The 16,043-nt window shown below is 39.1% G+C and overlaps 1 protein-coding gene across 2 annotated transcripts in view; it reads left to right on the top strand.

Annotated features, from left to right (window-relative positions):
* LOC114353212 (la-related protein 1-like) overlaps nt 1–16,043 on the top strand; it is a 79,920-nt gene that overhangs the window by 38,479 nt on the left and 25,398 nt on the right. For both annotated transcript variants that reach the window (XM_028305117.1, XM_028305118.1), the window contains exon 3: nt 146–213. In XM_028305117.1, coding sequence (XP_028160918.1) covers nt 146–213 — 68 coding nt within the window. The remainder of the gene's footprint in view (nt 1–145; nt 214–16,043) is intronic.

The raw sequence follows: 16,043 nt of genomic DNA, 5'->3' as shown, positions 1-16,043 counted from the left end.
AAAATGGTTCGGGATCTCAATATTTGGAGATCTTGGAATAACGAAATTTAATGCTCTGCTATGAAGGAACCTACTCAATTATTCTGTAATGTTATGCGCTATACCTGTAGCATAAACAATTGTTTACGTTTGTTTGTTTTTGCAGAGCCTGTGGCTGCGCCCGCGCCGAAGCCAGCCGTCGTGAAACCGAAGACGTCCAAAATTGTACAGAAGGTTAGTTCCTACTATTATTTTAACCAACTACAAAGAAAAAATTATCAATCCGCACTAGCGCACTAGTATTGGATTTGAAATACTGAACCACCTAAATTCGGAGTACGAACTACTCTGCAAAAGAAAAAGTTTCTTCTACTCTTCAAACTTCCAACTGAGTTGGCTTGGCAGGTACAGTTAACTTAACCTAAAGTGGCCAAAAAGTTCGAAACATGTCTGTTGTGTTGTCAACTTTGGGGGTCACGAACTATTTGACGCTGACTGTACTGCATTTTTGTTAGAATAGATTATCTTGTTTAATGAAGTCTATATTAAGTACATCTCAAAGATCGTACTTGTAATCTTTCTATTTTAATAACAATGTCGGTTTTAGTGAGAGGTGCGATATTTTAGGCGCCAGGTGGCATACTGGCGATGGCGCCAAAATTCCATCCGCCATCTTAAAATTTAAAACTAATGCGGCTTCAAAATGGCACGGTAATACTATCTATACAGTATTCCAACTCGGCCATATTTTTGAAACAAATGTCAACAGCCGCGCGGAACGTCACCGTATGACAACATGCGATAGGGCTGCCCACCTGCAGACACGATTTTCATTACATCTGCCTACTTAGAATTTCTATCTAGTTTTGTAAATTTATTTTGTGTTTGTAATTTTTATTTTATTTTAACAAACAAAATACTTCTTGAATGAAATAGGATAAAAATACATTTGTTGTTTTGTGATTAGTAGATTTAATTAAAAAAATATATTTGTGTTAAGATTTAGTAACAAATTTTATAAATTTGGCGTACAAAATGCTTGGTCATTATACAGGGTGTTAGGTAAATGGGTTTATAAGCCGACACTAGCCCATGTTAACATTGTGCATATAAATGGTATGGTGAAGTCAGAAAATTGATATCATCATTTTAATCATTTTAATTTTCATACAAATCTGATTTTATAAATTTTATTTTGTACTAGCGGCCGCCCACGACTTCGTACGCGTGGATCCCGTTTTACTCCCTTCATCTATCTTACGCGGTTTAGATTTTTTCATACAAATGTTTTTTCCCGCTAACTCCCGTTCCCGTGGGAATTTTGCAATATCCTGTTGTAACTAAGCTTTAAGTTTACTAAGGTACCTACATGCCATATTTCAAGCGTCTAACTTAAGCGGTTTAGATTTTTCATACAAAAGGATTTTCACGCTAATTCCCGTTCCCGTGGGAATTCCTAAGTATGCTATAACCTGCCCAGGAGTATGAAGAATAATTGTACCAAGTTTCGTTAAAATCTGTCGAGTAGTTTTTGTTTCTATAAGGAACATACCGACGGACAGACAGACAGACAGACAAAAATTTTACTGATTGCATTTTTGGCATCAGTATCGATCACTTATCACCCCCTGATAGTTATTTTGAACATATATTTCATGTACAGAATTGACCTCTCTACAGATTTATTATAACTAAGTATAGATGAAAATTAAAAAAATTAAAATGATGATATCACTGACCTCACCATACCATTTAATGTTAACATGGACTAGTTTCGGCTTATAAACCCAGTACTTGTAATTATTTTTATTAAAAAAGAGAGCGCTTACTGATTAAAAAACAACACATCGTTCGTTTATTACTGTGGCACATTCGCGACACCCCCGACTTTTGCATGTCGAGCGCATACCGAGATTTGAATTTCGAAGGAAAGCTCGCGTTTCGTCCGTTTATATGAAGTTACAATACTGTATGATAGTATTACCGTGAAAATGGCAATGTTTAGTGATGCGACACATCTGCTGAAAGTTCGGCTATAACGGGAGTAAAAAGTCGAATGTGCAGACAATACAGCTTATCAAGCTTAAACACTGGAATCTTCTATGAAGTCGTAATAAGTTTTTTTCTAGTTCTTTTTTGCAATGAAAATGTAACGTCTGATGTGCTTTTAATTACCCTGAAACAGCCTGAAATACATCGTATCGTAACCGTAAGTCAATCAATACATACAGTAATTATTTGACTGGCGTCACTTTAAATGACTACTTTACATTAAACATTTTATTTATTTTATTTTTACACCAATATCACATAAAATGTGTGTACTCTTAATCCTTTGTCCCATAAAATATTCCCATAGTTTGGATCCTATTTCCATATCATAAGCTCCAGCTATTTTTTTTAATATTCAATGCCTGTTATAAGACTTAAAACAGTCCTACTCCTTACCCACAGTCAAGTACAGTCAACAGGACCCTACATTTTTGTACCAAAATAGAGCTTGTTACATCTGAATAAGGTTCAGTGTTTATCTCAAAGTGCTGTTGTGTGTACTTTGATAAAAATGCAAATACGTTAATGTTCAATAATGGGCTGCTCCAGTACGCCGCATCAATAAATATGGTAATACATAATAATGCCGTTTACCAGTAAGCGTAGCTCTTTTGAGCGTAATAATAACGTATTATTATGCAATTAAAGATGTACGCGTTAATTATTTTTAATTGTCTGATATCAGAAATACATCCAATTATAAAAACCAGCAACTACTTTTTGTTTGTATGGAACCAATAAAGAAATCTCAAAACATAGATCAGTTATTCCTCATACAAACAGCTGTTCCTAACCAAACTGAGAACAAAATTACACAATTTTTTTACATTAGCGTGTCCCATCTGAGTATCGAACCCAGAACTGTGTGTGAGTCGAAAGAGTCCATACAATTGCTCGGCTGTCTCGGCAATTCGACAGCACATTAGACTTTTTGTTGTAAAAAATAGCTCTTATACCAATTACATAAAAGGCCACATATTTAGCTTTTTTTATTATGCATAACAAGGCAGGTAGGTATTTGACCGCAATCGCACCTGGTGTTAAGTGGGATGCAGTCTAGGAAGGGAAGGGGTATCTTTGTTCAACAATTACGTCGAAACTAATAGACGTAGACTAATAAATTTCCATTCGTTTTGTAGAATAGCTCAAATACTAATAATACAATGCAAATAAAACATACCTTAACGACCTGGTTTTTCTTGTGTTGGAAAATAACTGAAAAAGAAGTGAAAAAAGTCATGTTTTTTTCTAATTAAATCCATTCTTACTCCCTTAAAATGTATGAAACTTGTATCTGTTTTCTACTTCTGCTAATAGATAATTTTATTGGCTATCGCATGATATAAAATTTTTGCTTATTAGTGTTAAGCTACCTACGCTTTCATTTGTTTTTGAAGGAAGAGGTGAAAACTAAAAATTAAAAACTTAAATCCTCGTAATTTTGCGAGAAATGGGTCAAGCCCCAAATTTGTAGTATTTTCATCGATAAAATTGTCCATAGATTACGCCCTTAAAGTTTGATCACTACAAGCCCGGACACACTGTATAATCCGCTGTGTACTTTTAATGTGACGTGCATAACTATAGATTAGCAATTTCCTTGTATTTGTTTTTATTTGATACGAGAAACAAAGTGGTGTAAGCAGGATGGATCGAATCGATTTTGTTATTTAATTATATTATTTATTGCTTACAATAATATGAACAACATTTTTTCTCGGTCGCTATTTTGCAATATTTCATTTTTGTGCAAAAAACTGCTTGCATTTTTTATTTATTGTGTTCTAAGAATCGTGTTATGTAACCTTCAACTTTGCACTGAATGTGCTGCACATAAAAAACTGTGGCATCTATGTGGTTGTAAGAAGATGCAATTTTGCAATAAAACTTGTGTGTGTCAACAAAATGTTATTCTCGCATTATTGAAAAAGTAATCTTAAGAAACACCAGTAAAGTCTAAAATATGCTGGCCACTATATCCCCATCGCCCTATTATCAAGGTTAATAAAAATTTCTTCAACTACGCAGCCATTTCGTCGAGTGTCTGCTGTGATGGGAGCATATAATCGACTAGGTAGATCGGCTAACTTTATCGATTTTCTTAAAAAATTTATGTAATTAATCTGGGTATTTCGCCGATAAGATTATCGAATTATTTCAATTCATAACAACGTGATTATCATTTTGCGCACGTGTACAATTTATTTCAAATGCTAATATCGACTTGATAGAGAATAAATAAAGTTATAACTAAATGTAAGGCAGCATTACAGTTAGCTGTAAGGAATTAGTAATGTATTCCCATAGTGTATTACGAGACTATTCCCACCTCTCGTTCCCACCACTGCAACTCCTGTGTAGCCAGGATCTACAGCTTGACCGCCATAAAAACCCTACCAATGAAGGTCAAGGTTGTCCCGGGGGAAAGTTAAACTGTCATTGGACCGCAACGAAATTAATCAGAAGAACATAAGAGGAGTTCGAAATTAAGGTTCGACTTCCCATAGTGTATGTCGATTTTTTTCCATTCGAAACGCAATTCGCATTTTCGATTCGACACGCGTAGTTGTCGCTAACCGCACCACAACACTAGCTCCCCAGTGCCCCTCCAATACGCGTCGCGGGCGGCCGCGCGTTCGCGCAAAAACAAATTCCGAATACAAATTCAAATTTTAAATTGCGTTCTATTTCCAAAATAGAGTCGACAGTGTCTTGTGTTTGTTAACGACGTTCCATTACACGCATACTTTTTAAGTGTAACCTTAATTTTATATTTTTTTACAAAAATTTTAACACGTAAACAGCGTTTATCGCAATGTGCAGTTTTTATTGCTGGAATTGGTTCTGGTGACATGGATTGTGTTCGGTTGCAGTTGCAATATTAATATGAGTTTTTTTATTTTTAATTATTTTCGTAAGGTTTCTTAATTGGCAGTTGCTTTGTGTTTAATGAAGTGTGTTATTGGACGGTTGGATATGATGTAGTACCTAGCACTGGATGAAATGGTGCGTTGTTTTTTACTAAACATACCTACTAGAATTAGTTTTAAAGTGAGTATTATTCTATAGCATGGTGACCGCTATGCGTTGTTTACTGCGCGGCAACTGCGTTGGTTCCCAAGGTCATTAGTTGATTATGCCACACGGACTGTTTACAAATTCACCATTACACCATAGCTTTTCTGAGTATCTTTAATGTAACAAACAGTAAGTATTAAGATTTTATGTAGAAATTTAAAAAAATATAAACTCAAATAATCTCTTGATTTTTTGGATAATTACATAGGCAATTTACAAAATCCGTCTGTATTACAAATACAGCGCTCAAAACTACTTGATCCATGAAATTAAAATGCCCCCAAAAAGTGAGGCACTTCAAACTAGACCACTGATACATTCTGATCTGACAGTTGACAAAGTCAAACACTAATGAAAAATGTATCTAAGATAGATGACTGGATGACATTATGATTTTTACCCTGTTTTTTGGTCTTAATATTGAAATGCAACCAATCAAAAGTCTATTTCTTTTCTCTCTGATCTGTTTTTTGATCAAATATCCACAATTTTGATGCTACATTTTCATATTATTTAAATAGTCATCATGAAAATGTAATAGCATCAAACCGTGGATATTTTTACCAAAACAGATTGAATTTTGACGAAACTGATTTGGAGTGATTAATGAAAAGGTTGAAGAAATTCACGCTAGCTAAATCAACCTAGATAAATATAGAAGATATCAAATCAAATCAACAACAGTACTCTTTATAAAGTGTATTTTACACGTGGCGAATTCGCCGACTTATTGTTACTATAATTTTTTCTTAGAAACCTTCTAGGAATCTTTGAGGAAAAATGTTGACTGTTGTACCAAAAAAGTGTTTTCGAAGTGTTCTGGCTCGTGATCACAAACGTGTATTACTTTTGTATTCGAAAAGTGCTATACCCATAGTAGGTACCGTTTTAGATTCTTTCGTTTCAGCCAAATGACGTCCACTGACAGTTTAACTTTCCCCCGGGACAAACTTAGCCTTCACTGGTTGGGTTATTGGCGGTCAAGCTAAGCAAGTAGATCCTGGCTACACAGGAGTTGCAGCGGTGGGAACGAGAGGTGGGAATAGTCCCCTAGCTTTAGCCTGGGAGTTTGACAGGAAAACTTTAACTTGATTACAATAGGTGTTATTTTGCTACAAAATGTATATTCTGATATGATACATCTCCATCATGACCTCCATTTAACACATATTATGTTATTTATAACAATAAATCTAAATACTTACTCAATTGTTACATTTTAACAGCGACTGTTATTGTGTTTCGAGACAATAGGCTAATGCGTCAAGCGTTACTGTAAAGAACATCTTGCTGAAAAATGAGCGTCTTATGTGGTTGAAATAAGGGTGATATTGCAACAAAAATGTGTAGTCTGTCGACTGTAACATACTTGTTAGGAATCTTGTGGATAATACTAATTGAACACTAGCTTTTGCATTCGACTTCGTCCGCATAAGTTTCGGTCTGTCTTGTGATAACAAACAGACAAACGGGGGAAATCAAAAGGTTCTTTTTTCGAGTCTTCCAATGACTTGGCCCACTTTTAGCTTGGCCCACGGGCCATGTCGCTGGTTTGAATTTTTAAACAATTTTTCTTCCAGTGACTGGGTCACTCTAAGATTCCAGAGTACATTTTTGTTGATTTGGTGTTTAATTTATTAATAAAAACATAGAAGGTGGGCCCAGTTATAGGAAGAAAAAATATTAAAAAATTCAATCCAGCGACTTGGCCCGTTGGCCAAGCTAAAAGTGGGCCAAGTCTGGAAGAGTCCTTTTTTCAGTCCTTACATAAATAAAACCTAAGGTTTGACTTCCCTCCGAAGCTAAAGCGGATGAGCTTCCTGTGTAATAATATGTCAAGGTTTTCCTAATTACTCTGAAGACAAATCCCAAAATGTCTAGTCAAAATAATTAAATGACGTGGCAAAGAACAATCATCTGTATTGCAGACGCCATAAGTCATTGTTATTGTGGCGGCCTCGACTTTGATGTGATTTACTGAACATTAAACTTCATTCACATAATTAATTTCGATGGCTTGTTTCACATCACTATGTACTTAGTAGGATAGTTAAACAGTTTTTTGGGTTAGGCAACTCTGAAGGAAGTAGTGTGCCACTCTTCCCGGGGCGGTAATAACACAAATCGTGTCCTTCCTCACCGTGGGCCACGGCATATGATGAGTGGAGTCCCAGACTTGGCCCACTTTTAGCTTGGTCAAGTCGCACGAATTTTTAAATATTTTTTCTTCCAACATCTTGGCCCACTCTATGATTCTAGAGTAGATTTTTGTTGTTTTGGTGTGTAATTTATTAATAACAAATTGAAGGCGGAAGAAAAAATATTTAAAAATTCCATCCAAGATAAAAGTGTGCCAAGTCACTGGAAAACTCGCTGTTGCGACAGGGCATGCTCAGTTTTTTTTATTCATTTATTTAACAACTAACAAAGACAGCTACATTGGGACAGTTACATTTAGATAGCTTAGATAGATAGCTGACTACCTCAGTCTTTTTTTCTATGGGTACCTTTTTTGTCCTTGTTTGATGATGTCCATCGCAATAAATGTTTCTTTCTTTCAAATATGCGATAAATTAGGTCTCCTCAAGTCCCCAACCCGTCTGGCCAGTGGGGAGTGTAGACCTCTACTAAATTAGAGAGTCGACTAAATGACCTGATGATCAGTAGATTCAAACACAACATCTACTATACAGTGTGAGTCACGTTAAAGTGTACATATGAAAATAGATGAAACTAGACTTATTTTTATCGACAAAAAAGAGGTCAAAAAATTTTTGCGATTTTTTTTTATTTTTTATAGAATTTTTTTTCTTCCAATTACTTATTGTAAAGAAAACGTAATAACTTTTAAACTAAGCGGTATATCATGATAAAATAAAAACAGTAATAATGCTAAATAACAGGCAATACTAAAAAAATACATAAAATACACAAAAAATGCCAACAAATAATAAAAAATGATACTTTTTGAAAAAAAACTGCTTTTAAATTTGTGTTTTTTTTGGTTATTTGATAAATTTCTCCAAAAAATGCCCCTATAACAGGTGGTTTTTATANTAAAGCCAGGGAAAAAAATCTGGACACCGCGGTACAGCTTTACGCGTCTCAAAGTACAGTGACATCTCTCGGCAAATAATACAAACAAGTTTCATGGAAGGTTTATACAGCTACAGCCACTCAACAGTTTTTTAGCTCTAACACAGCTTTCTAGTCCAAATTGCCACCTAATAACTATTGAACGTTGATAAGTATAGCTCGACCACTTCAATTTGAAAGTGTGTGGTCGATTGTTTATTTAAGACTATTGCACACAATATCGAAGTACAAAAGGAGAACGCCATTTTCGTCCAGTCAGTCTTTATATCTCATTTTTTTATTTACTGCTCGGCTTGGTTGCCTGGCTAGCTACCACCATCTTACCTTACCTTGTCTGTCGCCATAACAACAATGTGAACATTAATATGAATATGAATTAGCATTGTTGTAGTTCTGGCAGTTGGAGGTAAGAATAGCTTTTGTAGTTGAGGATTCCGGGTGAAGCTCGCTTCCACCTTCGACCTGATCATCAATTTCCATCAGGTGAGGAGCTTCATCGCGATCGACTTTTCAGCGATTACGCACAACTGTTGTCACAGTTGTAGTAATGTGAATATTGACAACATTTGTGCATCATCGCTGAAAATGTTACCGTTTAATATTTTTATTGGGAGCAGACAGATGCCCATAATCGGCAAGGCTGACTGGCCCACAGTTCCCGGTGAGAAAGAAGAGCTCAGGGCCTGGGCGACACAACTAGAGTAGTCACGTTAACCCTCACAGTGGCGGCATGTGAACCGGCGGGTGGCTCCAGCTAACCCTTCGCTCACATTTACATAAAGCGACACGTCATTATGGGCCCACTTAATACCACGCCATAATAGTGCTCAGTACAGGTAGGCACAGAACGTTTTGTGGGTTAAAAATGTGATTTTGTTCCGACAATCCTATTTTCACCTCACCCGTCTGGCTAGCGTGGGGAGAGTGGCCAGCTGGCTTTCTAATGAGAGAATCGTGCTTTGACAGTGGGGAATAAATACCTAACCTTTTATTGCGTGATCAAATATTCATATTTTATAAAGTAGTAAGACACGGGTCTTAACGCGACGTTTATTAGGTGACTTACATTATGTACTCACGGCTTGACGTTTCGGCTGCGATGCTGCGGCCGTGGTCATAAGTTTTAAAATATTCACATCCACACAAACTTTCGCATTTATAAAATTAGTGACTTTACTTAAGGTCCTATGTCCCCTAGATAGGGCAGAGGGCCTCCACAACAGTCCTCCATCGCGTTCGGTCTTGAGCTTCGCGTTTGATCTCGCTCCAGGTCTTGCCGATTTTCTTTGCCAAGTTTGCTTGGGGCGACCACGTTAACGTATAAAATTGATAGGATTAGGAGGATAGGATAGTGGGTTCTGAAGATTACTACTTAAATAAGTAGACCAGGTCCTTACAATGACATGGTCCTTAGCCCAGCTGCCAACTTAACTTATGGACCAGTGACAACTTTAACCTTCTTTATTTCACGTAGTCTGGTAAAAATAAAGCGACTTTTGCGATCGACGTTACTGACTACGAATAGGTAGGTACTATTGGTGTATTCTATGCCTATGTTTAGTTAATGATCGGCCTGATGATAGCTTACAGTTACATTTTGTCCCTGAATGTCCGAGTTTTACACCTATAGTTAAATATTTAGGTAGGTACACTGAATAACCTGAAAAAGTTCGCCGTTGGTAGCACGGTGAAATTTCAATTGACTGACTGCAAGAGCGGTTCGTGTATGTTTACACCTGGCCAAGTAACTGCTGGAGCTGACCATTTGTGGTGGTAGGGAAAGCTACCTAGCTACATTAATATTTGGGACGTGTACAAGCGCCCAGGAAAGGGAAAGGAAAGGAAAGGCCTAAGAGTAGGCGCACACCTTTGATTTTATATGTTAACCCCAGACTAAACTATCGGCCGACGAAAAATCAACGGTGTGCGCCTACTAGGGCTTCCAATCCCGCACCCCATACTCGATCCCGGTATTGGCGGGAGTTGGAATTCAAATCCCGCGGGATCCCGGTATTGGCGGGATCCCGCATATAATTATAAAAAATATTATGTGAGGCAAATAACAATACAATACATTAATCAAATTAAATAAACGTAATTTCACTTTAATTAACTTTAAATGAGATCAATCAAATTACACTTCAATTACTGAGATCAAATATAAAAATACAATCAAGTACAACAGAAAAAAACAGCTGAATGATAAAGAATTATTTAGTTTCTTTCATATTTTTTTATCATTCAATGGAAATGTTTGCGAAGAAAACATAGTATTTCTGAAGTGTTGCCTGCCAAACTGCAGCGTATTTTCGACGCAATATAGCCAGCAGCAGAGAAGGCTCTTCTCGGCTTCCACACTAGTCGGTGGTATTCCGTTTAAAGAATTATATATAAATGTGAGATATTTCCCCATTGACCCTCCGGACTCATAAAGAGTAATTTCTTTTTTTATGATCGATTCGAAACTGTTAGCTCGAGATGGTGACGGGCAAATTACGTTACATGCTGATGATATAGTTAACTCCAACTCCTCTTGTAAAGTAAGATCAGGATCAGATGGCGAAACTTCACAGTTGTTTGTCCCTTGAAGAAGACCTTCCTCGTCATTGCTTTCCGTCTCAGGTGAATTTAAAATGCCGAGCCGCGCGCCGCGCTAGCAGTCAGTAGCCGAGTGCCGACCGATCGCGGTCGCGAATGGTCCGTGCGCATGTTTCTTTACAGTCCCGCACCCGTAATCCCGCAGCACGCGGGACTAAAAATGATGCGGGATCCCGGAATACCGAGATCTCGGTATTGCGGGATTGGAAGCCCTAGCGCCTACTCTTAGGCCTTTCCTTTCCTTTCCCTTTCCAGGGCGCTTGTACACGTCCCAAATAATGTAGCTAGGTAGCTTACCCTACCACCATTAATGGTCAGCTCGATCAGTTACTTGGCCAGGTGTAAACATACGAACCGCTCTTGCAGTCAGTCAATTGAAATTTCACGGCACACATATAAAATACTAGCTTTCCGCCCGCGGCTTCGCCCGCGTGGAATTTTGTCTGTCACAGAAAAACTTTATCGCGCGCGTCCCTGTTTCAAAAACCGGGATAAAAACTATCCTATGTTCTTTCCCGGGACTCAAACTATCTCTATGCCAAATTTCATCAAAATCGGTTGCGAGGTTTAAGCGGGAAAGCGTAACAGACAGACAGACAGACAGACAGACAGACAGACAGACAGAGTTACTTTACTTTCGCATTTATAATATAATATAATATATATAATATATATAATATATAGTTGGGATAAAATCAACATAAAACTAGTTGACTTTATATATATAAAGTCAACTAGTTTTATGGGCATGTATGGGAGTGCGCACACTACGCCGATTCGACTTGGCCGATTCTTCATACAATTAAAATCGGGCACAACTATCGGCCAACTAAAAATCAACTGAGTGCGCCTAGTCTCAACAGTGTGCGCCTACACCTGAATGATTTGATTGAGACCTCTTCGCTAAACTTTAAAGTTGTCAATCACAAAGAAAAAGAACATTTCAAAAATTACATTCCGTTTGACAGCACCATCATGTCATCGGAGATATTAAACCTCGCAATGAAATTTGACAAGAAATATTAATGTTTTTATATTTTAGCAAAATGCGGGGAATTACAAACATATTGTCGCCGGGCCTGTACAGTGGAAATGCTTGTGAGTTCAGTTATTTTTTATTTTTGTTGAAACTAAATGATTTGACATTTAAACTATCTTTCATGCATGCATGTCATATTAGAAGACTGGGCAGGGACAGCTACCCAACTTTTAGGCGCGTAACTAGCACTAACTAAAGCACGATTCTCGCTTGCTAAGCAAACTTACGGGTTAGACCCGGTTTCCACCAAAGCGGAGTATAGGAAACCTAATTAATTAGATTTCCGAACTGAAGCTGAGCGAAGAATGTGGAAAACTCATTCTGATGCTTATTCAATTACATATCCCCTCCTCATTAGTGGAAACCGGGCCTTATGTATAGCCAGCAATCAATACCGAGACCAAACACTGCAAAAAAATACAAACAAAAATACAAACCTACATTTTATTAAGTTTGCGACCCTGAAATGCTTGATAAGTTGCGAAAATTTTAGCATGAACCCACGACTTTTCACTTTCTAAGCGACTATTCTCACCACTGAGCTACAATAACTGAGCTACGGATACATTGGAGAACTCGTTGAAAGTTTCCTAAAGAAGCTATACGCTCAGAAGAAACCCACTCTATTAGAATAAGTAATTAATAGGTAAACTGGATGAGAATGCCTATATTTTTGGCATTGAAGTATAAATAAATAAATAAATAAATAAAAAATTAGGTACGCGACGTATGTATGACGTCCAACAGCCTTACGTTGTTTCACAAATGAGAATTCTCCTATTAACTAACTATAACTGCCGTTCCACAGTCACCCGGTGTCGTCTCCGCCCTTCGGCCGTGCCCACGCGTGGGATGGTGGTGACCCGCGAGCCGCCGATCCTGCCCGACACCGACGTGCCCACCGTCACGCCCAAGGCCAAGCTCACCCCTGCTCCAGCTAAACCTGGTAGGTAGATCTTGCCTTCAGTCACCTTATCTTTACCGTAACTTTAACCGGTGTTTTTGTATGGAGTTTGACAGACTTTTGACGGTTGTTGTAGTTAAATAAAGTAGTAATTACTACCCTCCTGACAATGTCATAGCTGGGACGGTTCAGTATTGGACATCTTTACTGACTTTGACTCTTATTTGGCGTATTAAGAGCGCTTTCACATAAAGGCGTTTTTGTCGCGCGACTGGTAGCGTTTCTAAGTCGCGCTGCAGTAGCGCGACTGGTAATTAATCATAATAATCATAATCATAATATCATAATTCCATACATGAAGCGCAGCTGCTACAACCAGAGTAAATACAAATGAGTAGGTCATCTTCATAGAAACGCCCGAGCGCGGTTTGTATGTGAGCGCGCCAATACGTATGCGGCGCGCACGCACACACTGACAAAATTTAGCGTTGATTAGCGGTGAGTTGCCCCGAATTTTGTCTAAGGTATGTGAAAGCGCTCTTAGGCTCTTATTAGTCATTTTATTTCAGTCTTACACTTTTTATTTCAGTCGCTCGCAAAGAAACGGCCGCGTCCCCAAAACTCCGAGCGAAGCCGAAAATCGCCAAGTTAGACAAGAAGGTCAAGTTCACCGGAGTGCAGCTTGGCAGGGACTTGGTGGACAGGCCGCTGCTGAAGCTTGGCGCTTGCGTGCATCTTGGTGCTAATCTGCATATGCAGGTAACTATGGGTAAAGACCGCCATACACGGCCAGCTTGAAGCAGTTAGTAACGACAGCTTGAAGATTCGACTGCATAGCAAACAAAGCTACAGTATTCTATTATAGTAGTTCTATTGTAGTTGCAATTCACGAAGGCGAGTGAGCTCTATATGTGTGGTGGCTTGCTACTGTTCGTTTTTCGAAAATTTTGACAGAGTTAATACAAATGAGTAGGTCATCTTCATAGAAACGCACAGAGCGCGGTTTGTATGTGAGCGCGCCGCGACTGGCTCACCGCTAATCCCCGCTAAATTTTGTCAGTGTGTGCGTGCGCGCCGCATAGATACGTGTTGGCGCGCTCTCATACAAACCGCGCCCGTGCGTTTCTATGAAGATGACCTACTCATTTGTATTTACTCTGGTTTTGATAGACATTACACTATCGTTATGTGCATGTACACGTACACACGCAAGTAAAGCTCACTCGCGAATAGGCAAAATGACACCAACACACACATAGGTTATTTTGTCATTGCTGTGTTTTGGCAGCTTGAGATTTAAATGAGTTCATACTAGAGGTGGGCGCCGATATAAAATTGGTCGGCGGCGGCGCGCCGACTTTTTGACTTCGGCGGCGGCGGCGTCGGCGGCGTGACCTTGTTTGACCTTTATTCATTAGGTATTTTTTTTAAAATCGGCTTTTTTAGTATCTTTCGCCAAGGCTAATCAGGTGGATTGCAGTTGGTTGGGGTTTGAAACGATAGAGCCACTGGCGCAATGGTTTACCTTAGTAAATTAGCTCTTTCGATCATAGATACTTTGATATTTGAATAGCGGGCTTGGCTGAGATCAGGTTTTCGTGTATTTCCTAAAGGCCTGCGTACCAATGTGCCGATAAAAGTTCCCTTAACATGTATTTTTGAACTCTTTGGAGGCACATAGTTAATGTTGGATTAGCTGACTGTCGGTCGAATATTATGTTCAGATCTGTTTTATTTATATTAATATAGTCTTTCCGTGTCATCCTACGGTCCAGGTTTTTAATGCAGGTTGATTGCAGTAATGTGTCGAGGTCTAGATTGGCCAGGAGATAAGTTTCACGTCTTAAATGATAACATTTGTGAGACTTCGGGACTTGCTTACATGCGCCACTTGATCAGCCAAGCATTAGTGGCATTTTGCTGACTTTGCAACAGTCTAGTCTCTTTAAGATCACAGTTACATTTTTTATTTTGAGGAAGGCCTCAGCTTTCTGGTGTCTGGGCTACTTTACTAGTAAATGTTATAGAGTACCGGACCAAGTATAGAGTCCTGGGGTACTCCAGCTCTGCAGCTAAAAGAGAAAATTTTGTCACGGAGTTTGATTTAAAACTGTCTGTCACTGAGATAAGCTGATGGAGCAAGTAGTAGAAGTGTGCTGGAAGGTACATTTTAATTTCATAGAGTAGTCATTTATGCTAAACCCAGCTGAAGCAGCAGCGAAAGCAGACGTACAGGATTATTTCTTTTCCAAACACATTGTACTGATTATGGTTGGTTTCTGACAAAAATTATGGTTGGGTATGCTATATTCGTTCGTTTCAGCCAAATGACCTCCCCCAAGGTTTTCCACAATGAACGGTCCTGCGCTGCCCGCATCCAGGCTCTTCCCGCGACCTTTACCAGATCGTCGGTCCACCTAGTAGGAGGCCTGCCCACGCTACGTCTTCCAGCCCGTGGTCGCCACTCGAGAACTTTCCTGCTATATTACGTGGGTCATACTTAGGCAAGGGAATAAACGAGCAAGAATGATCCTTTTCCATAACTTTAACAATACAAATGTCAGATTAATTGAGCGATAGGAGGAGAATTCGTTAGGCGACTTGCCAATCTTATGGATCATTTCCAAAGTTAAGAGACTTGCAAGATTCTCACTCAGTGTGTCATTGTCAAGACCATGGAGTTCATGGTGATCAGATCAAATGCAGGTGCTTTACGAAGGTCTATTTTGGCTATTTTTAGCTTAGTCATCTCTCTTAGCGTTCGATCGTTCATTTCAGTTGAAAGTCGTCCACTGCTGGACAAAGGCCTCCCCTAAAGGATTTCCACAAAGACTGGTCCTGCGCCGCTCGCATCCAGGCACCTCCCGCGACCTTCACCAAATCGTCAGTCCACCTAGTGGGAGGCCTGCCCACGCTACGTTTTCAGACTCGTGGTCGCCACTTCAGAACTTTCCTGCCCCAGCGGCCATCAGCTCTACGATCTATTATGTGCCCCGCCTACTGCAACTAGATTTTAGCGATTCTGCGGGCTATGTCAGTCACTTTGGTTCTGCGGGTAAGCGGAAACATGGCGGTCAACTCCTCAGATAGTCAGGTACAAAGATGTCCAGAAGCAGCATATGAAAAGATGCAAAATGGGCCCTCTCAAATCACAATGGGAAGGTTTGGCTGCACAGCGCCTAGAATGGCGGAAGATTGTGAAGAGGCGAATCCGAGAATTCAAGGAGCAGCGCACAACTGAACTCGACGCGAAACGCGATGATGTAAATCCCGTCCATCTGCCGCCATTCACTATAC

This window comes from Ostrinia furnacalis, unplaced genomic scaffold (assembly GCF_004193835.3).
Source record: "Ostrinia furnacalis isolate ACB-3 unplaced genomic scaffold, ASM419383v2 OfSCF1638, whole genome shotgun sequence".
Lineage (NCBI taxonomy): Eukaryota > Metazoa > Arthropoda > Insecta > Lepidoptera > Crambidae > Ostrinia > Ostrinia furnacalis.
This window is presented reverse-complemented; position numbering and strand designations above follow the sequence as displayed.